Source organism: Mirounga angustirostris, unplaced genomic scaffold, assembly GCF_029215605.1.
Source record: "Mirounga angustirostris isolate CCGP_5_RB_7025 unplaced genomic scaffold, mMirAng1.0.hap1 SCAF_9, whole genome shotgun sequence".
NCBI classification, from domain to species: Eukaryota; Metazoa; Chordata; class Mammalia; order Carnivora; family Phocidae; genus Mirounga; species Mirounga angustirostris.
Genome location: NW_026991717.1, coordinates 6,668,816 through 6,690,395, shown reverse-complemented (window position 1 = coordinate 6,690,395; position 21,580 = coordinate 6,668,816). Strand labels below are relative to the sequence as shown.

The window sequence follows — 21,580 nt, the reverse complement described above, 5'->3', positions numbered from 1 at the left end:
GGGCAGGGGGAGAGCATCTTCAAGCAGACTTCCTGCTGAGCACGGAGCCCAACATGGGACTCCACCCCACAACACATGAGATCATGACCTGAGCCAAAACCAGGAGTCAGACGCTCAATGCACTGAGCTACCCAAGTGCCCCTTTTGTTGTATTTTAATTCATTTTTATTTATTTATTTTCCCCCCTTTTGTTGTATTTTTAATTTTGCTCTGGAGATTACAGTGTGTGTCTTTAATTTATTACTATATATTTAGGTTAATACTGACATACTTCCAGTAAAATATAGGAACTTTGATCCATTCTCCTGCCTTTATGGTATTGTCATACATGTTACATCTATCTATGTTAAAATCCCAGCAAGATGGTGTTATATTTTGTTTTAAACGGTTATATGTATGTCTTCTATAGAAATTAAGAAAAAAAAGTGTACAGACGCAATCTTTTATACATACCAACATTTTTGTCCATTGCCAAAGCTCTTCATGTGGATTCAGGTTTACCATCTTCAGTAACTTCTGTTCAGCCTGAGGAACTTTTGTTTAGTATTTCTGTTGTGCAGGTCTGCTAGCAGTAACTTCTCAGTTTTCATCTATATAGAGATACATCATTTTGCCTTCATTTATGAAGGCAAGTTTCACTGGAAGTAGAATTCGTAGTTGACAGTTTCTTCTTTAGGTACTTTGAGTATATCATTCCAGTGTCTTTTGGTTTCCATTGTTTCTCAAGGAGCTGATTCCTGAGTGAACCAATTATTGTGTCTTTGGTTTCTGTATTTTCTATGTCATTTTTCTCTTATTCCTTTGAAGATTTTTCTCCTTGTCTTAGGGTTTTAAGAGTTTGACTTATGTTTACATGTGATTTTTGTGTGTGTGTTTCTATTTGAGTTCATTAAGCTTCATGGGATCTATAAGTTGATGCTTTTCACCAAATTGAAGAAACGTTCACTCATTATCGCATCAAATATTTTTTCTGTCCCCTCTCCCTTCATTCTGGGACTTCAGTTGTATATATATATATTGGAATGCCTGATTTTGTTCCACAGATCTTTGAGATTTGATTCATTTTTCTTGAATACTTTTTACCCTTCATATTTGATATTTTCTCATAATCTATCTTCAAGTTTACTTATTCTTTCTACTGCCATCTCAGATCTGTTGTTTTACTCTTGAATGTGTCTTAAATATTAGCAAATGCGTTTTTGTATCTATTGAAATGACCATGTGATTTTTCTCCTTTAATGTGTTACTGTGGTGAATTGTATTATTTGATCTTCTAAACCAGCGTTGCCCTCCCAAGATAAACTCAAATTAATTACAATATATTACCTTTTTTGTACATTATTGGATTCAGCTTACTAATATTTCATTTAGAATTTTTACATATATGTTTATAAGAGAATGGCCTGTAATTTTTATTTCTCATACTGAACTTCTTGGTTTAATATGAGCTTAATGATTATTAACATTAATGATTGGGATTAAATTAAATTAAATTAAATTAAATTAAAATGATTGGGAAATGTTCCCTCTTTTTCCAGTTCATATAAAATTTGAAATTAGTTATTTCTCTTTTTCCTTCTCTTCCCTTGCTTGGAAGGTATGTACTATGTTTCTTTAATCCAAACTTTAAATTTTTGGGTTTTGATTCTTCAGACCACACAAGTGGTGTGAATTCTAGCCCAAACTACATTTGGAGATTAGCTTATGGTTAGAAATTCCCAGGGGAGGCTTTTTGCCTTTTCCATACAGAAGATTTATTTTTTGTTTTGTTTTGTTTTGTTTTTCCATAAGGGATATCTCCTTTTGAGAATTCCAGCTTTGTGTGAGGTTCTCCGATTTAGCCTTCACCCCATGAGGGCCCTAGGGTTTGTCTTCAGGTCCATGAGCCCTACAACTATAGTTCTAGGCCTCCAGAATTGGCAGGTGCTGGCAGAAGAAACACCAGTTTCAGAGTTCATCTGCTCATGTAGTTGCTAGATTCAGGCTTTATGACATTTTCTAATATAATGAGATGTCTGAGGACTTCTCTTACTTTCCCATCATCTTAGCTATCTATTTAAAGTTTTTAATACATTTTTTAAATTGTTCTCTACCAGGAGGGTTTCTCTAGACCCCTTGTCTACCACTTTGCTAAAAATGGAAGTTCTTTTCTCTCCCTTTCCCCCCACTTTTGTATGCCATTGCTCTGTTACAGTTCTGCTGAAGAAGCTGCATTTGAAGTTAAGATTTGAGATGTGTAGAAATTATTGGAAGGTACTATACTATTTATTAAAAGCTTTCCATTGGGCCTCAAGCCTGATCCTATATAAAACTTATAACCTGTTAACTATAGTGTACCCTTCAAACTGTAATAATCAGCTCATCAACATTCACACACTTAACAAGCATAAAAAATTGATGAAAGCATAGAGCAGTGCTTCCCAACTCAGGTTAGTATGTAGACCAGTAAACTTGTGCAGACTCCAAAGGTAAAAAAGAGAAAAATAATAGCTAATGTTTCTTGAGCTCTACGTAGTGGTAGTGGGGTTTTTTTTTTAGCACTTTACATGTATTAGCATGTTCAGTCCTTATACAGCCTTATTTGTTTAGAGTAATAATAATCTCATCAGAGATGAGGAACCAAGGCATGGATGCCTTTACCAAAATTATTAATAGGTGGTCGTACTGGGACTTAGGCTCAGCCATCCTGACTCTGGAGCCTATACTTAACTATCAAGCTACACTAAAAACGCTGATTCCTTATGCACATTTAGGAATTGGTGTGAGAGAGTATGATGTGTTTTGGGGAGTTAGTAGAAATGGAGTAAGAAAGAATATCTCAACGTGATGTCTGAAGCAAGGGTAAAGGATGTGCACGAGCCCAAGCAACACAAATTTTGCCGCGTTGTTCTTTGGACACTTGGGAAATACGTCTTAGAAGATATCAGACATTAAAGGTGCCATTAGTTTGACCAATTAAAGAAGTGAAAAGCATTCATGAGCTGTGGTATCTTTTTTTCGTTATCATATATAGTTAAAACAGTTCTATGAACCAGAACCTGATGTGCTGCCACCTCTGAAATTAGAAGCCTGTATTTTGACCCAAGGAGATCAGATCTCTCTACAAGAACCACTGGTGAGTCTTTTATTCCTTCTATAACCATTATTTTTACTGTTAAGTAGAAACATCAACCCTGTTGACAGAGTCAGTCTTTGGGAAGAGATATCTTTCCTGAAAGCACTCTTCTGGTACTCGCAATGAAACTTTACTCTTAAATCTTCCCTCCTTTTCTTTTCTGATCCATCATCACGTTGGATCTGTTGGTAAGATATCTCCATGTCAGCACTTTACTAAATCAAGGCATCCATCACTCCCCCCAGGGAGTATTTTGTCTCCCACTTATGGCTCTTTGACTATATAATATGCTAAAATAGGCTTTGGAATGGGGAAGAGAGGTCACCCAGTAGCAGATGAACCTGCTAAGGGAACCTGCCTTATTAGTCTGAGGGGAGTATGTGATTTATGCTAAGCTAGAATTGGCATTCTTGAACCTTCAGGGGAACTAGGACAGGTGGTTTTTCTATTCTTGTGCTCTAGCCTCAGGAAGAGAGGATAAAAACTGAAACTTCACCATCCCAAGTAACTTAGAGCTCATGACAGGGGAGGGAAGTGGTCTTTTAAGTGTCAGATCCTGCTTTCATAAATGGGCCTTCTTGTGCCATGAGACGGAGATGCTCTGTTGGTCTCCCATAGATACCCTCAACGTAAGCCTCTCTTTATTTTTTTTTAAATATTTTATTTATTTCTTTTTGCCAGAGAGCGAGCGTACGAGGCAGCTTGAGCTGAGGGAGAGGCAGACTCCCTGCTGAGCAGGGAGCCCAATGTAGGCCTTGATCCCAGGACCCTGGATCATGACCTGAGCCCAAGGCAGACGCTTAACCGACTGAGCCACCCAGGCGCCCCAGCCCCTATCTTTAAAACAGCCTCTGGGACTCGAATCAGAATTTAACTTCACAACCTCCATGGTGTGGCCACAAGGCAGAAGTAGCACATTCTGATGTTGCATTCTGAGGTGTCTGGTACTTACAAAGCCAGTTTTTGGGAAAGGTCAGGAAAGAATGCCGTTGTTGGTTCAATTAATTTTTTCCAGTTTTGCTAATTCAGGTTGACTTAATTTGTGATGCTAATGAATAACTTATTTTAGCCTTGTAGGTAAGAATTATTTGTTGATTATCAACAGCCTCATAGATTGTCCCTTAAACACTCAAAAATGTTTACTATTGTCTTCTACAGGATCATCTGCTGTGTTGTGTCCAGCACTGTTTGGTCTGGTATAAGAGTAGAGTGATGCCCCTACAGCAGGAAGAAGAGGAGGAAGAAGAGTTCTACAAAGACTTAGAGGATATGTTGGAGTCTATTACTAGTAGAATGATTAAGAGTGAACTAGAGGACTTTGAATTGGTAATTGCTAAGTCTCAGCTGTATTGAATGATGTAGGTTTTTAATAGCTTATTAATTTTTTAAAGATTTCATTTTTAAGTAATCTCTACACCCAGTGTGGGGCTCAGACTCACAACCCTGAGATCAAGAGTCACTCGCTCCACTGATTGAGCCAGCCAGGCACCCCAATAGCTCATTAATTTTTATCTTGTGTCTTTCAGGATAAATCGGCAGATTTTTCTCAGAGCAGTGGTGTTGGCATCAAAAATAATATCTGTGCTTCTCTTGTGATGGGAATTTGTGAGGTTTTAATAGAATATAATTTCTCCATAAGTAATTTTAGGTAAGGTATTGCTATGGCTCTTTGCAATTTGATGAATACTTCCATTTTGTGTTTTTTTGTTTTTTGTTTCTTAACTCTAACAGTGCACTAGGCACTGGACAGACCACAGGCCGTGACGCTGTCTCTTAGGTGGACATCTAGCCTAAGACCAGACTGTGCTCTTTCTACCAGAGAACACCAAACATATATCACAGGGGTAGCAGGCTTTCATTTATAACAAATTCCCAAACACTGAACTCAAGAAGTACTGATTTCAATAGAGAAATTTTGTTTGGTTGGTAGTATTGGACTTTCATGCTCTGCATTGACTGGTATAAATAAGAGAGAAAAAAAATAACATAGATGGATTAGAGTCATCTGGAAGTTAATGCAAATTCATTCATTTATAATGTGTTTAAAATAGAACACCTAAAGAAACATTGTGATGTCCTTATTATTGGGTGTGAAAGTTAAACCACAATATTCTGATGCTTGTCCTTTGTGGTCTCTTTCCTTTTATACAGTAAGAACAAGTTTGAGGAGGTTCTGAACTTATTTATGTGTTACAAGAAACTCTCTGACATCCTTAATGAAAAAGCTGGTAAAGGCAAAACTAAAATGGCCAACAAAATGGATAGTTTTTGGTCCATGAAATTTGTGTCTGATCTTCTCACTGCTCTTTTCAGGTAAGTTTATAACAGAGCACTTAAAGACATCTGTGCAGTAAAGATAGTAACAGGTTCACTAGTATTATCTAGTTTGGATTCACAATTCTTTTTTAAAGATTTTATTTATTTATTTGAGAGAGAGAATGAGACAGAGAGAGCATGAGAGGGGGGAAGGTCAGAGGGAGAAGCAGGCTCCCTGCTGAGCAGGGAGCCCGATGCGGGACTCGATCCCGGGACTCCAGGATCATGACCTGAGCCAAAGGCAGTCGCTTAACCATCTGAGCCACCCAGGCGCCCTGGATTCACAATTCTTAATATATATATATATAATAAGAAGTAAGTCAGGAGGTTTGTAAGTTTCTTGACATGAAAGCTGGATAATCCTAGGTAGGCACTTTAAAGAACTACCTTGAATTATTAATAGAGAAAACTCAGAAACAGTGGACTACTGAAGAAAAGAATGGATTGCAATAAGGCATTGTAGGAAAATCTACCTAAGTAGCTTGAACACTGTTATAACAGATAAAAAGGGAAGAAAGAAAAACCTGAATTGAAAACGTAGGAATAACAGCAATAAAAAAACATAGGAAACTCAGACTGACATTTAAATCTTATCAAAGTAAAGGGATTGGGGAGGGGAGGAAAGGAGATCACACTGAGAATGAGGGCTGTAAAAGGGAGCTGAGGCAGTGATAGCGGCTGCCTGGTGGCTGTCGTTAAGAGCATTACTAGGTCCTGTTCTTCTAAACAGTCCCCAGAAAACCTAATTCCAGATCCCAGGAGCAGTAGTGGACTCTCTTCTCTTTCCCCCTCTGTCTCTCTAGGGACAGTACCCAAAATCATGAAGAGAGCCTTTCTGTTCTGAGGTCCAGCAATGAGTTCATGCGCCACGCGGTGAGTGTAGCTCTGCAGAAGGTACAGCAGCTCAAGGAAACAGGGCATGTGAGTGGTCCTGATGGCCAAAACCCAGAGAAGGTCTTTCAGAATCTCTGTGATATAACTCGGTAAGTCACTCTCACCCTCAGAAACCTGTTCCACTTGCTGTGGAATCTCCAAGAGGGGAAGCTGGGCGTGGGGAGGGAGGCAGTTTGAAGTTGGGCATGCCTTAAGAGTAAAAGTGCACTCACTACTATTGAGTCTTTTTTTCTAGTCCTGCTTTGATGTGGAATGTTAGGTAGATAGAAAATGTTATTCTATTACCAGGAATAAAGAGCAATATTACTAATGACTAATTCATCAACAGGTAGACATAACAACTTTAACTGTATATGCACCTAACAACAAAGCACCAAAATACTTGAAGTAAAAATTGATAGAACTGAAGGAGAAATAAACAATTTATCCCCTCTCAGAAATCACTAGAGAACTGGTAGGTAGAATATCAGGAAGGACATAGAAGACTTGAGCCACGCTTGTCATCCAGCTTAACTTAACGGGTATTTATACAATATTTAACAGTAGTTTCAGAATGCACATTTTTTTAATGTGCACATAGTGTATTCATCAAAATGGACCATATTTTGGACAATAAAACAAACTAAACACATTTTTAAAATAGAAATCAGTATGTTCTCTGAGCACAACGGAATTAAACAAGAAAGCAGTAACAAAAATTTTTAATTTTTAATATTTATTTTTTTCTTTAAATAAAGATTTTATTCATTTATTTGACGGAGAGAGACACAGCGAGAAAGGAAACACAAACGGGGGGGGGTGGAAGAGGGAGAAGCAGGCAGGCTTCCTGCCGAGCAGGGAGCCCGATGCGGGACTCGATCCCAGGACTCTGAGATCATGACCTGAGCCGAAGGCAGAGGCTTAAACGACTGAGCCACCCAGGCGCCCCTAATATTTTTTTTTTTAAAAACAACTGGATTATCCTTGTATGTTTGGAAATTAAATGCATTTCTAAATAACTCATAGTCTAAGAGGAAGTCAGAAATCAGAAAATACTTTGAACAGAATGAAAATGAACACACTACATTTCCAAAATTTGTATGATTCAGCTAAAGCAGTGCTTAGGTAGAAATTTGTAACTGTCAGTGGTTTATATTAGAAGAAAAATATCAAATCTCTAAGCTTACACATTAAGAAAAGAAAAAAAGATTAAAATGAAAGTAGATAGAAGGAAGGAAGTAATAAAGACAAAATAGAATCATTGAAAAAAGAAACAACAGAGAAAAATGAATGAAACCAGAAGCTGATTCTTTGAGATCAGTAAATGCAATAAATTGTAACCAGACTGATGAGGACAAGAGAGAGGACACAAATTGCAAATATCAGATATGAGGCAGAGAAGATAATCACTACTAGACTGCAAAAATTGATAATAATAGAATGCTAACAACTTTACGCCAATAAATTGGATTAAATGGACAAATTTTTTGAAACTCAGGAAGAAATAGGTAAGCTGAATAATCCTGTGCCTACTTAAAGAAATTGAGAGGCGCCTGGCTGGCTAGTCAGTGGAGCATGTGACTCTTGATCTTGGGGTTTGTAAGTTCAAGCCCCACATTGGGTGTAGAGATTGCTTAAAATCAAAATATTTTAGGACGCCTGGGTGGCTCAGTCGGTTAAGCATCTGCCTTCGGCTCAGGTCGTAATTCCGGGGTCCTGGTATCGAGTCCCACATTGGGCTCCTTGCTCAGCGGGGAGCCTGCTTCTCCCTCTGCCACTCCGCATGCTTGTGTGTGCGTGTGCTCTCTCTCTCTCTCTCTCTCCCCCACCTCCCCCCATCGAATAAAATCTTTACCAAAAAAATTAAAATCTTAAAAAAAAAAAATTGAATTTGTGGTTCAAAATTTTCCCTCAAAACAAACTCCATACCTATATGTCTAATTGGTGAATTTTGCCAAACATTTAAGGAAGAAATAATACAGGGCGCCTGGGTGGCTCAGTCGGTTAAGCATCTGACTCTTGATTTCGGCTCAGGTCATGGTCTCAGGGTCATGGGATCAAGCCCTGCATCAGGCTCTGTGCTAGACGTGTAGCCTGCTTAAAATTCTCCCTCTCCCGCCCACTAAAAGAAAGAGAGAGAGAGAGAAAGAATACCAATTTATGCAGCTCTTCCAGAAAACAGAATAGGAGGAAACGTGTCCTGACTCATTTTATGATGCTAGTATTACTGTAATGCCAAACCCAAAGACATGATAAGAAAACTACTGACCAATTTCCTTTATGAATATAGATGTAAAAAATATTAGCAAATAAGCCCAACAGTTTGTAAGAAGGATGATATAATTAAGTGGAATATTTTCTCAGGAATGCAAAGTTGGCTCAAAATTTATAAATCAGTCATAATTTATCATATCAACAGACTAAAGGAAAACACCCTATCATCTCAGTCGGTGCAGAAAATTCGACATAAATTCGTGATCAAATCTCTCAGGACACTAGGAATAAAAGAGAACTTTATCAGTCCAGTAAAGGGAATATGTCAGCACCATACTTAATGATTCAGTGGACTGAATGCTTTTCCCCCTGTGCTCTCACCATTGCTATTCAACATTATACTGGAGACATAGCCAGTGCAGTAAGACAGGAAAAAGAAAGAAAAGGCATCCAGATTGGGAAGGAAGAAATAATAGTGTCTTCAGGGATATTATAATTGTCTACATAAAAAATTCCAAAGACATTTTTTAAAAGCTACTAGATATATTAAACAAGCAATTTAGCAAGGCTGCAGGAAACAAGGGCAGTATTTTTTAAATTGTATTTTTATTGACATGCTAGCAGTGAACATTTGGAAATTGAAGTTTGAAAACAGAACCACTTGGGGCACCTGGGTGGCTTAGTCGTTAAGCGTCTGCCTTCGGCTCAGGTCATGATCCCAGGGTCCTGGGATCGAGCCCCGCATCAGGCTCCCTGCTCCGCAGGAAGCCTGCTTCTCCCTCTCCCACTCCCCCTGCTTGTGTTCCCTCTCTCGCTGTGTCTCTGTCAAATAAATAAAATCTTAAAAAAAAAAAAAACAGCATCACAAAATGTGAACTTCTTGGTGATAAATCTAACACGTAAGATTTATGTGATGAAAACTAATAAAACATATGAGCAAAGAAGACCCAAGTAAATGTAAAGATACGCAGTGTCCACAGATTCGAAGGTTCAGTATCGTCAAGGTGTTAATTCTTCGCAGATTGACCCATAGATTCAACACAATCCTATCAAGCTTTATGTTAGTAATTGACAAGATGATTCTAGAATTTATGTGAAAATGTAAGACCTAGAATAACTAAAACAGGTTTGAAATAAAAGAACCAAGATAGAGGACTCACTACCTGGTATCAGGTCATATCAAGTTACTTTATTTAAGATAGTGTGGTATTGGCAGAATCATTGGAGCAGAATAGATCAGAAATAGATCCCACAAATATGGTCATTGATTTTTGACAAAGGTAGTGAGGTAATTTAATGGAGAAAGAAAATTCTTTCAACAACAGTTGGACATCCATTGTTTTAAAAAATGAACCTTTATTCATTCCACATGTCTTAAAAAATTAACTTGAAATGGGTCAAAGACGTAAAACCAAAACTTGTAAAACATCTAGTGGAAAACAGAAAAATCTCTGTGATCTTGTTTTCGGTAAAGATTTCTTGGGACACCAGAAGCACAAGCTATATTTAAAAAAAAAGAAATTTAACTCTTTGAAAAACACTCTTAAGAAGATTAAAAGACAAGTCACAGCTGAGGAGGAAATATTTGCAAAGCACATGCCTGATGAGGGACTGGTAACCAGAGTATATAAAGAACTCTCAAGTTTAATTAAGTTTAAAACAGCAAATAACCAAATTTAAAAACGGGCAAAATTTATGAACAGATACTTGACCAAAGAAGATCTATAGATGGCAAATAAGGACACAAAAGGATGGTCAACATAATAAGTTCATAAACTTTAAAAAATAATAAAAAGATTGACAATACCAAAATGTCATGGTTGTGGAGGAATTTGAAATTTTTTTTTTTTTTTTAAGATTTTATTTATTTATTCATCAGAGGCAGAGGGAGAAGCAGGCTCCCTGCGGAGCAGAGAGCCCGATGTGGGACTTGATCCCAGGACTCTGGGATCATGACCTGAGCTGAAGGCAGACGCTTAACCGACTGAGCCACCCAGGTGTCCCAAGGAATTTGAACTCTCATACACTGTTGATGGAAATGTAAAAAGGAACAACCCTTTGAGAAAACATTTTGGTATTCAAAAGTTAAACACACACCTACCATATGATCTACACATTTCAGTCTTAGGTATTTACCCAAAAGAAATGAAAGCATATATCCATATGAAGGTTTGTGATTTGCAACTTTATCTATAATAGAATTTGGAAACAACCCAAACATCTGTATCCAGTTGAATGGAGAAACTGGTACATCGATACAATGGAATGCTACTTAGCAATAAAATGGGATAAACTACCCATACATGCAGCAACATAGGTGAATCTCAGAAGCATATGCTAAATTAACAGAGCCAGACTCAGAAGGGCTACATACTGAATGCTAGCATTTTTATATGCTATTTTGTAAATAGTAAAACCATAGGGACAGGGATCAGATCAGTGATTGTTTGGAAAATTGGGGGGAGAAAATCCAGAACAGCGTAAGGGAACTTTTGGGATGACAAATATCTTGATTGTGGAGATGATTATACAACTGTATGTTTGTCCAGATTCATTGAAATGTACATGTACGGGGTATGAATTTTACAGCATATAAAATTGAAAATCACTTTTCTGGGGCACCCGGCTGGCTCAGTCAGTAGAGCCTGTGACTCTGGATCTCGGGGTCATGAGTTCCAGCCCCACGTTGGTTGTAGAGATTACTTAAAAAAATCTTTTCATGAATAATGACTTTTCTTCTTTTCAGGGTCTTACTTTGGAGATACATTTCCATTCCTACTTCAGTGGAAGATTTAGGAAAGAAAGAAAAAGGAAAGAGCATCTCATTGCTGTGCTTGGAGGGTTTGCAGAAGATATTCAGTGCTGTGCAACAGTTCTATCAGCCCAAGATTCACCACTTTCTCAGGGCTCTGGGTGAGCATTTCAGCTTTGATAAATTGGCTTGTCTGGGTTTCTCTTTCTTAACCAAACCTCTTGATTCTATTTACTCATCTACCAGAGGACACCTGAGAGCAGTCCTGTTGTTGCTAAGGAGTGACATCTAGTGGATTCAGAATTGGCATTTACTGGCTTTTACACGTGACCACAAATAATGACTGGAAATTGAAAGATAGTGCTAAGAAACTGCAGAATGTTAGGAATACATTTAAATCTGCCCCCAGTCTTTTTTTGGCTTTCTAAAAATTTAGCTTAATATTAAAAGGCCAAAAAGGCATAGTGAGTCAGTCCATTTCAAAGATCACATTCTTTTCCTTTCCTAGATGTCCCAGATAATGAGGGAGAAGAGGTGGAAGGCAGTGTCAGTCACAGAGCAGCGTTCCAGATCCGGCAGTTTCAGGTAGGAAGCCTTGGCACGCTGCCCTGCTTGCCTGAGGGCCCCTAGAGGGACTGTCAGCTCGGCCAGCTGGTGGGAGCGGGGAGACGGCGAGCAAGTGGGACAGGATTTCTGGGTCATCGTCCAAGCAACAGGACGTAGCTCTACTGGGTGGAAGGTAATGCATTTAAAAGGATTCTAGGGAGGATGGGTGTTGAGCCACCCCAACCTGCAGCACTGTTGCTTCCAAGAATCACGGTTTGAGTTGATAACGAAGAGATAGCCAGGAGCGCATTAAGTTATGGAGTGTGTGTCTTTGGTTCGTGTGTGTGGTATAGTTTGGCTTTGTCGGATTGCATAAAGACTGGACAGTGAAGCCTGTTAGTTTCTAACCAGTTGTTGTCACACTGTCAGGACCTTCTGGCACAGAGGATTTCTTTAACAAATAAATTTAGAGTTCCTACTATGTGCCAGGGACTGTTCTAGGTGTTGGGGATCTAGCAGGAAACAAAGAAACAAAATCCCTACCCTTGGGGAGCTTACATTGAGTGGGGAAAGAGACTGACAGACAAAAGAGAGCGTATTTCAGGTGGTGAGAGAGGAACGGGGCAAGGGAAACAGGGAAAGTGTGTGGGCAGTGCTGGGTCTGGGGCCCCATCTACGCCTAAGGTCAGTGGAGGGGCCTTAGGAGGTGATAAGCCACCCAAAGTTGGGGGCACTGTTCACTCCTAACGTACATTGGGCAGGGGAGAAGGAGTCCGTAGTTTTCAAGGAACACTCAGATTTGTGGCCGGGAACAGGGTAGGAAACTACTTGTTTAATCCAGGTTTATGTTCACATTTTGTCCTCTGGAATTTTGATAGCTTTGAATCCTTTCCGTCCCCACCTTAGGAATCTCTGGCTAGATTCTCTTCTCCGTGACAGGAACGTATCTGCTAACGTTTCCATGTGTACCTTCCTTTCCCAGAGGTCCTTGTTGAACTTACTTAGCAGCCAAGAGGAAGACTTTAACAGCAAAGAAGCCCTCCTGCTAGTCACCGTTCTCTCCAACTTGTCCAGGCTGCTGGAGCCGTCCTCCCCTCAGGTAGAAGCACCACTTCTTCAGGCCCACGGGGCAGCCCTCAGCAGGCCAGGAGTATTGCATCTTCAAAGTTCAGTTGACTCTTGAGTAACACAGGCTTGAACTGTGTGGGTCCCCTTATACATGGGTTATCTGTGATCAGTACAGTACTGTAAATATATTTTCTCCTTAGGATTTTCTCAGTAACCTTTTCTTTTCTCTAGCCTACCTTATTGTAAGAATACAGTATGTAATACAGCATACAGAATAAGCGCTAATCGACTGTTGATATGATTGGTAAGGCTTCTGGTCAGCAGTAGGCTATTAGTAGTCACGGTTCTGAGGAGTCAGAAGTTCTACATGGAGTTTTGACTGTGCAGGGGTCAGCGCCCCTAACTAGTTTTCAAGGATGAACTGTATATACCTGAATGTCCTCTTTAAATCTTATCTTTAAGTAATAGAAGGTCTGGAATATGTACCTTCCTCACATGGTGCTTCTACCATGACATAATTACATGCAGCCGTGGAGGGCAAGAACATACTGCTTTTTGTTTGGCCACTGCCCTGACCCTTGTCAGCAGAAAGCACTGTAGAAAAAAGTCTTGTTTATCTTTGGTGTCTTCAACGTTCTTGGTTTGTGTTTTTACTCACTCTTGGTGTTTGCTCTTTTCTAAGATGAAAGTATATTAATTATCAGTAAGGTAGCTGACATTGAGCAGTTGACTTCCTCAGCAAGGTGAGCTGGTACAAAGTTTGGGAGAAATTCAACAAAAGGTTATTAAGTCAGAAAGCAAGACTACAGTCCCAAAGCAGAAAGAACTCTGTGAGATGGGTTGTGTGTATAAGCATGTAGGTATGCACACGTCCGGGGAAATGTGTACCACATGAGCATGAACACACACGGAAGAGAAGGGCCACATTTTGTGGGTCTGCTCCGCTCAGGAGTGATTTCCCTATAGGATGACCAAGAGTGTCCTTGATGCCTAGGGGGTGTGCTACGGCATCTGCTTCCTGATCTGTGAGCAAGACCGGCTCCTCGTGTGAGCCCTTGCCTCAGGGAGAGCTAGTCCTTAGGAGACTGTAGCCCAGGAGCAAGGTGGTGTCAGAGTGCTGAAAAGTGAGCCTGAGCTTCCGGTCCTTGTTCTTGGGAGCCCAGAGAAAGTCCCTCTTGCTAGCCACTCACATCATCCTAGTGCCAAGCCGCTCCTCCCCGCTTCACTTTCTGCTTCATTGTTTCCTGCCCCTGCAGCGAACAGAGCATTGGGAAGGAAACAGCCACAGGGAAGTGGGGCTGGGGGAGGTTTGAGGAAGAATAGATGGATTTGGAAAGGCTCATATATACAGGAAAATATTTTCATTCAAAATTCATTATCCACCCATCCCTGTAACTTCAGGTAATCGCTTTCAATTTTTTTTTTTAATTTAATTTTGGATGGATAATAAAGTCCTGTGATTTGAAAACCAGAAATGATAAGATTTGCAGTGAATGGTCTCCCTCCTGTCCCTGTCCTCCTCCACCTGTTCAGTTCTTTTCCCCCAAATAATAACCTTTTTTAGTTTCTGATGGATCCTTCAAGAGTTCCTTTATTCCTGCAGAAGCAAATAGGAATATAGATTCTTATTCCCAACCCTGTCTGTGTTCACACAAAAGCTTGTTTGCATCCTGCTTATTACATTTAACACCGTATTCTGGAGACCTTTTTATATCCATTCACAGAGACCTTTCAGAATTAGCCTCTGAATTTATTTTTTACCCCAACAGATCAAAATTTGAGTTTTTACTGGTCATTTTGCACTTAAGCACACTGCATTTCAGTGCCTTTGAGGCTGAAAACCTGTTCCAAAGAACTGCTGAAGCGGCGAGCTTGAGCATGTATCTGGCAGCGCAGGACCCTGCCGTCCCAAGACCTAAAGCCACCTCTCCTTACCTGAGGAAACTCCATCTGGTTGTTTGCCTCTTTTTTGTTTTTTTTCCCTACTCCCTTCTAACCTCCTCTGGCCTTTTGACTCCTAGAAGCTGATTTTGTTGCCTCTACGGCCCAGATCTTACTCTCCTCTCCTGCATCTCTCCATTAGATTAACCTTCTTAAAGAAGTCTCCGATGCGGAGAGTGTGTGGCATGGGAAGGGAAAAGGCGCATCAGCCCTAGACCGTGGTGGGACTGGGGAGAGGAAGCTCAGGGGGGCAAGAGCCCAGACGCCAGGACCTTCTGTCCTTAATGCGGGCACAGACTGAGAATTGAGTCATATGTTACTGTATTATGAGAGAAGGATCAGTAATTCTTCTTGTAATTCTGGACTTATTTTTATGCTGTTCTTAGTAGATTACCACTTTGGATCCAGGCACATGTTTTGGCAGGTGATGAGAATTGGAAAGGTCTCTGTAGTCTGACACCTAGATCTGTCTCATGGCATGTTTCTTTAATATCTGAATGCTCTCTAGTTTGTGCAGATGTTATCCTGGACATCGAAGATTTGCAAGGAAAACAACCAGGGTAAGTTTCCTTCTTGTTTCCTTTTAGGCTTTATATAAAATCATCATTCCTGAATAGCATTTAAAAAAGGAAAGGTACTCATTATACAGTCACCAGAGCGACCAGAATGAAAAAGAGCCACGCCCATGGCTGGTAAGCGTGCAGAGTGGTCGGCCCTCCCGTCCAGCACCAGCGGAGGGCTGCGTTCAGGAGCCGCCCGGGAGGACTGTTGGGCAGTGTCTGGTTATGGCTGGGCAGTCCCACTCCAGGCCCCCACAGGCGGCCAGCAGCACTGTTTCTGTAGGCAGGAACAAACCCGTGTGTCGGTCAGCAGTGGAGGGGGTTGAAGGAGTGGCGATGCGCACACGCAGCCAAACCCTGAGCAGCAGTGAGGACGGCAAACCACCGATGCACAACATGCAGGAATTGCACAAACATGCCTTTGAACAAAAGCTAGGCACAGAAGGAGTACTTCCTGCATGAGTCCCTTTAGGTCAGGTTCAAAATCGGACACAGCTAGATGTGATGGTAGAAGTCAGGAGAGGCAGGTTCCTTGCTGGGGCGAGTGAGGTAGGAGGGGGTTTCTGGGGTGTGGGTAGCATTTTGTTTCTTGATCTGGGTGCTAGTTCCTCAGCGATAGTGACTGGAGAATAATAGGAAACCTCTGCCTTCATTGGGCCTACGGACAGGAGTGTAGCTTTGTGGGAGAGCTGCCTCGGATGGACTGTGTCCAGCCCTGGGATAGCGTACGTGGGACGTGGCAAGCTGCATTTCTGGTTAGGCCCCCTGTCCCCTGAAGAATGACTGGGTTAGAACTTACCTTTTAATTTTCTTTCCTTCCCACTCTTAGAGGATGCCTCGTTTTGCAAGGGCTTGTTGAATTTGCTCTTCAGCCTCCACGTTTTGTACAAGAGTCCTGCCATCCTGCTGCGTGACTTGTCCCAGGATATCCATGGGCATCTCGGAGACATAGACCAGGTACTGCAGCGAGCATTCGCTGCGACACCCTGAGTGGGGAGAGAGGTCGGAGGCCAGCCTTCCTCCAATTGCATCCCCTCTTTCTGCCTCCTCAGGATGTAGAGGTGGAGAAAACAGACCACTTTGCGATAGTGAATTTGAGAACAGCTGCCCCTACTGTTTGTGTAAGTGTGGACCCCCGAGCCGTGGGAAATGGCCTCGTCACTCCTTCCATTTTATTCCCTGTGAAGAGCACACTGTAGTGGCTCGTGTGCTGGGGCCTGTAGCCCACCCGCGGGTGGCCACGGTGGTTCTGTTAAGCCAGCAGCTACGCACAGGGAACCATGCCAGGCATTCTTCTCTTTCACAGTTACTTGTTCTCAGTCAGGCTGAGAAAGTCCTAGAAGAAGTGGACTGGCTGATCACCAAGCTTAAGGGACAAGTGAGCCAAGAAATTGTATCAGGTAAGATGCATTCAGGGTGGAATGGAGAGAGTCCACCAAAATCCAGATTGGACGGTTGCATAAACGTGCAGCTCGATTTGAGTCAGTTTGAGCCGGATTTCCAGTGTGATGGACAAAGTAGATGGTAGTGTGGCTTATGATGCAATGGCTGTTGATTGACTCTGCATGATGAATTACATGCTGGTTGTCCCTACAGATTTCCCGTTTAATCGCAGCTAGTGGATTTCTAAATCTCCTTCACTTTAACTAGAAAAAATACGGTCAGTTGGTTTGAATGTGCAATTTCATTTCCCTTCAGACGAGGCCTCTTCTCAGGCAACCCTACCAAATCATCCCATCGAGAAAGCCATCATCGTACAGCTGGGAACTCTGCTCACCTTTTTCCATGAGCTGGTGCAGACGGCCCTGCCATCGGGCAGCTGTGTGGACATCTTGTTAAAGGACCTTTGCAAAATGTACACCATTCTCACAGCACTTGTCAGATATGTGAGTATCTGAGAGATGACCCGAGTCACTTCTGCCACAATGCCCCAGCCAGCTGGAGACTCGGCCCGGGCAGCAGCTCACCGCAGTGAGTGCCCCTGTGCAGAGGTCTTGCCTGCCCCTGTGCGTGCAGGTGGTGGTTTGATTCTGGTGTGGTCAGTAGGTGGCAGGTGTCTCCACAGGCCAGGAAAAAAAAAAGCATTTGGTGACATAATTCTAAATCTGCTTTTAGAGGGCCCCCCCCTTTTTTTGGCATATGAATATGTGGCATCTAATTGAGAGCAAATGCCTCTTCGAATGCTAAGTCTTAATCCAATCTACAGCTATGGAATTCAATACGATGCCTTATTGCACACAGAATTATACAATTTCAAACCAGTCTGGGCACCGAAGAGGTGTTTAGACCTTATTTTGTTCCTTTAACAAGTAGGCGTTAAATGCCTTACAGGTCAGGTACATGGGTGGGAGAAAGGTTCTTATTTTTAAATACAAGGCGTACTCTGCCCTGAGTTTGAGTTAATGCTCCCTAGTATCTGTGAACAAGGAACTCTTCTCTTGCACTTGGAATAGTTTTGGTCCTCAGCAGACATTCAGAAGGTGGTAGGCACTGGGTGACATAATCCCGATTCTAGCGGTGATCCGTATTAAATACTTAGAAGGGCCTAGACGACCCAAGAAAGACGGCAGACCGCCGGGTGGCGTCCCCAAACACCAGCGCAGCCGTCTCTGAGAAGGGGCAGTTCTGGCCGCGCAGTGTGGCTCCTAAACTTGCGTACTGGAAATGCTGAAAGCCTCTTCTCTTTACTGGCATTTTTTAAAGGAAAAACAGCAAAGTCATTGGTTTTCTAGATGTAGGGGCCATCGGCCTGAAGAGCTTTTAAAGCAGTAAGCTGAACAAGTCAGACACGGAAGCCCTTTATTGTCTGTTGCCTCGGAGGCTCAGGAGCTTTGAGGAGGCGACGGAGGAAGCCTGGTGTCTAGGGTTCTCTGTGAATGTGCTGGCTTGTTTCCTTTTCCCCCTCCACGTAGCAGTGAGTCCCACCCCCTGGCTTGCTGCCTCACCTGTAGGTGTCGGGACGTTGATGGAGGATGTGGGCTAAATCTGGGAATCTTTCTTAGTATCTCCAGGTGTGTCAGAGCTCCGGAGGAATTCCCAAAAATATGGAGAAGTTGGTGAGTTGAAAATTCCTTTCCTAGGAATGGGGGAAGCCTTCTATTCCTCAAGTTACATTGGTTTCCTTCTCTTTTGCTGCAGGTGAAACTGTCCGGTTCTCATCTGACCCCCCTATGCTATTCTTTCATTTCTTACATACAGGTAAGTGATTCAGAGTCAATACCAAAATAGATCTTCCAGGAAGAAAGGACTCCTTGTGTCCCCAGGGGACTGCTTGATCCCGTGAGCCCAGTGTCCATGCAGTTTCTTCCCTCCTTACCATAAGCCAAAGGTGCATTTGGATGCAATGCTTGCATTTGGAGCAGGGTAGGAACACACGTGCTGGGGCCGCGACTTGGTTCGTTTCTGGGTGATTCTAAATCCGTGCCATGGGCCATCCTTTGGCGTGTGAGGAAAGTAGCAGTGAGCACATAAAGGGCTGAGGTCAGATGGTGCTGTGTATGTGGGAGCACCAGCCCTTTCAAGGAGCAGAGGGCAGCTGGGCTGTTCTTGTCAGGTGCCCAGACCCCTTTTCTTCTCTTCCTAAGTTAATTAAGTAATGGGTTCTTTCAGGATTAGGAGAAATTTTAAATGTCATTGAGTCACAAACACCACCAGGTTCTTGTCATACCTGACGACTGTTACTGTTGACTTAAACCAGGGATTTTAGGCCTCTGCATTATTGACATCTCTTGAGCCAGATAATTCCTTGATGTGGGGTCTCTTCCGTGCATTCTGGGTTGTTTAGCAGCATCCCTGGCCTCTACCTACCCGATGCCAGGAGCAGCCCTCCAGTTGTTACAACGGAAAATGTCTCTACAAATTGCCAAATGTCTCAAAAGGGCAAAATCATCCCCAGTTGAGAACCTCTGGCTTAAACACATGAAGACCCATGGTCTCCCAAGGCCGCTTAGTCTAGTCACAAGTCAGATGAGAAGAGTATTGCAGGGCGGTTACTAATCTTCAGAGAACCAAGCAGATGTGCGCTAATGGGTCAACCCCAGCCAAGACCCCAACTCCAGAACCAGTTGTTACAGCAGTGGATTGGAACCACTTTTGTAGCGATGCCCCATTTGCTTTCTGCCTCTGTGTTGTGCACGGGCACATCTTCCTGTCAGTAACCCCTTCATTCTGTGCTTCCTCCCCTCCCCGGTGAATCCGTGACCGAGTGGCCGGTCATCTGGGTTTGGCCAGAGGAGTTCTGAGTCGTGTGCTGATAGTTGAGGTTGTGTCACCTTGCCTTTTTTGTACCAGGTTTGTGATCTGGGTCAGGCCTCCTGTCTGGCCACAGGGTATGGCCTACTGTCACCAAGCTGTTGCTTCTGGCCCTCTCCTTTAACCCCACCTGCGTGCTTGCTCAGCATGTTCACAAAGGTGCCATCCTGTCAGACACATCTCTTGTCTGAATAGAGGATGTATCCCTCCATTCCTCAGTTCAGGTTTGGAGTTCCCCATCTCCAGTGGGGCCCCATTTCACAGAGTACCCTGTATAGACCGAGACGGTCCTCATAAAAAAGGATTCTGTGAGAAGTGCTTGTACATATTTCTCATCTTAGAGACTTATGGTACCCGTGAACATAGTAAAGTTGCCGAGAGGTCCAAGAATAATTAAATATGTTCGTGGTAGTTTTCAAATCTGTTCAAGAACTTTTCTTTTTTAATAACAAGTGCTGTTTGGCAGAATAGCGGTCCAAAGAGTACAGCTTGGGAACCATCTTCATCTCATCAGAGCAGCGAACATGCAGAGAACCCTCACCTGGCTCTCCACGACGCTGGCCTGGTGTCATGTCAGGCTTTTCTCACTCAGCCTCTCATTCCTCCTCACCACCCCTCGTGATCGGTAGTTGCCCCACGGAAGAGATGGGAAAGGAGGAGGTGAATGCAAAGAACAGAGTGCTAGCTCAGAGGCAAAGACTTGAACCTGGGTAGTTTGACCCAACAGCAGGGGTCAGCAAACTTTTCCTCTAGAAGGCCAGAGAGTAAACGTTGCAGGCCGTGGGCAGTCGCACTGTCCACCTCTCCCATCGCACAGAGCCCGTGTGCAACTGCGTGCGACCACTCTAACGAGACTGCTTGGGGGGAGCAGCAGTGGCTGTGGTTTGCCAGCCCCCGCTCTAGAATCACAGCTGCTGTTAGGCTATTGGAGGGGTTTGAGTTTGTGTTTCTGACCCCATTCTCAAGCATTGTCTTCTGTGAGTCACCAGGCATCTCCCAGACTCTTCCACCCCCCCACCCACATTCACAAAAACCAATTTGTGTATTCTCAGGCCGCTCTCCCCCTTCCACATCTACATTTGACTTAAAACTGTACTGACAAGTCAGCTGATCCACAGGCAGACATTTTTCTCTGACCGTGAGATGCGCTTCGTGAGCAACCCTATGGGTGCTATGGAACCTATGGTTCCGTTAATTCCAATTCTTATCTAGAAACCAGGATTGCATTTCCCACATCTTTCAGGGAGCTGTTGATTCTCTTATAGCCCCTTCATTTTTTCCCCCACAGCCTTGGCTCTCAGTGGGAAGCAAGCAATGAAAACCAATACTCCCAAAACCCTTAGCATCGTGCTCAGAGCTGTGCACCTTTAAAAGATGCCTCTTGGGATGCTTGGGTGGCTCAGTCAGTTAAGCATCTGCCTTCGGCTCAGGTCATGATCCCAGAGTCCTGGGATCGAGCCCTTCATTGGGCTCCCTGCTCCGTGGGAAGCCTGCTTCTCCTTCTCTCTCTGCCTTTTCCCTCTGCTTGTGCTCTCTTTCCCTCTCTCTCAAATAAATAAAATCTTTAAAAAAAAAAATAAAAGATGCCTCTTCTGGCTAGGATTTTAGTCATCCTGAATTGAATCAGCAGGAATGGGCAATGGACAGGGATTGATTTAAGGAGTTTCAACAGGGTCCCATCTTGGGTCTCACCTCTGGAGACACCTCGCTTCCCGCTTGGCCACATTGAGTTCTGTCTACAGCTGCCTCCCTGCCCATCTCTTAAAAGGGCCTCACCCTCTACCCTGTGTTCCAGGGCTAAAGGTAGACTTCTGCACACCAGCCCCTCTGGAATCCCTGCCATTTCTCAGGTTCTAGAACGTGCCACGTGGATTAAGCCTCCTGCCTCTCATATGGTTCCAGTGGTACGACTCTCCCCATTTTCAGGTCTCTGTTTTTCATTCT

General features: G+C 42.7%; 1 protein-coding gene across 3 annotated transcripts in view; it reads left to right on the top strand.

Annotated features, from left to right (window-relative positions):
• Positions 1 to 21,580, top strand: part of FANCI (FA complementation group I) — an 81,716-nt gene that overhangs the window by 56,307 nt on the left and 3,829 nt on the right. For all 3 annotated transcript variants that reach the window (XM_064569896.1, XM_064569898.1, XM_064569897.1), the window contains 15 exons: positions 3,014 to 3,115; positions 4,274 to 4,441; positions 4,642 to 4,763; positions 5,267 to 5,428; positions 6,235 to 6,414; positions 11,265 to 11,431; positions 11,779 to 11,855; positions 12,799 to 12,915; positions 15,334 to 15,385; positions 16,215 to 16,342; positions 16,438 to 16,506; positions 16,692 to 16,785; positions 17,084 to 17,271; positions 18,388 to 18,441; positions 18,524 to 18,583. In XM_064569896.1, coding sequence (XP_064425966.1) covers positions 3,014 to 3,115; positions 4,274 to 4,441; positions 4,642 to 4,763; positions 5,267 to 5,428; positions 6,235 to 6,414; positions 11,265 to 11,431; positions 11,779 to 11,855; positions 12,799 to 12,915; positions 15,334 to 15,385; positions 16,215 to 16,342; positions 16,438 to 16,506; positions 16,692 to 16,785; positions 17,084 to 17,271; positions 18,388 to 18,441; positions 18,524 to 18,583 — 1,740 coding nt within the window. The remainder of the gene's footprint in view (positions 1 to 3,013; positions 3,116 to 4,273; positions 4,442 to 4,641; positions 4,764 to 5,266; positions 5,429 to 6,234; positions 6,415 to 11,264; positions 11,432 to 11,778; positions 11,856 to 12,798; positions 12,916 to 15,333; positions 15,386 to 16,214; positions 16,343 to 16,437; positions 16,507 to 16,691; positions 16,786 to 17,083; positions 17,272 to 18,387; positions 18,442 to 18,523; positions 18,584 to 21,580) is intronic.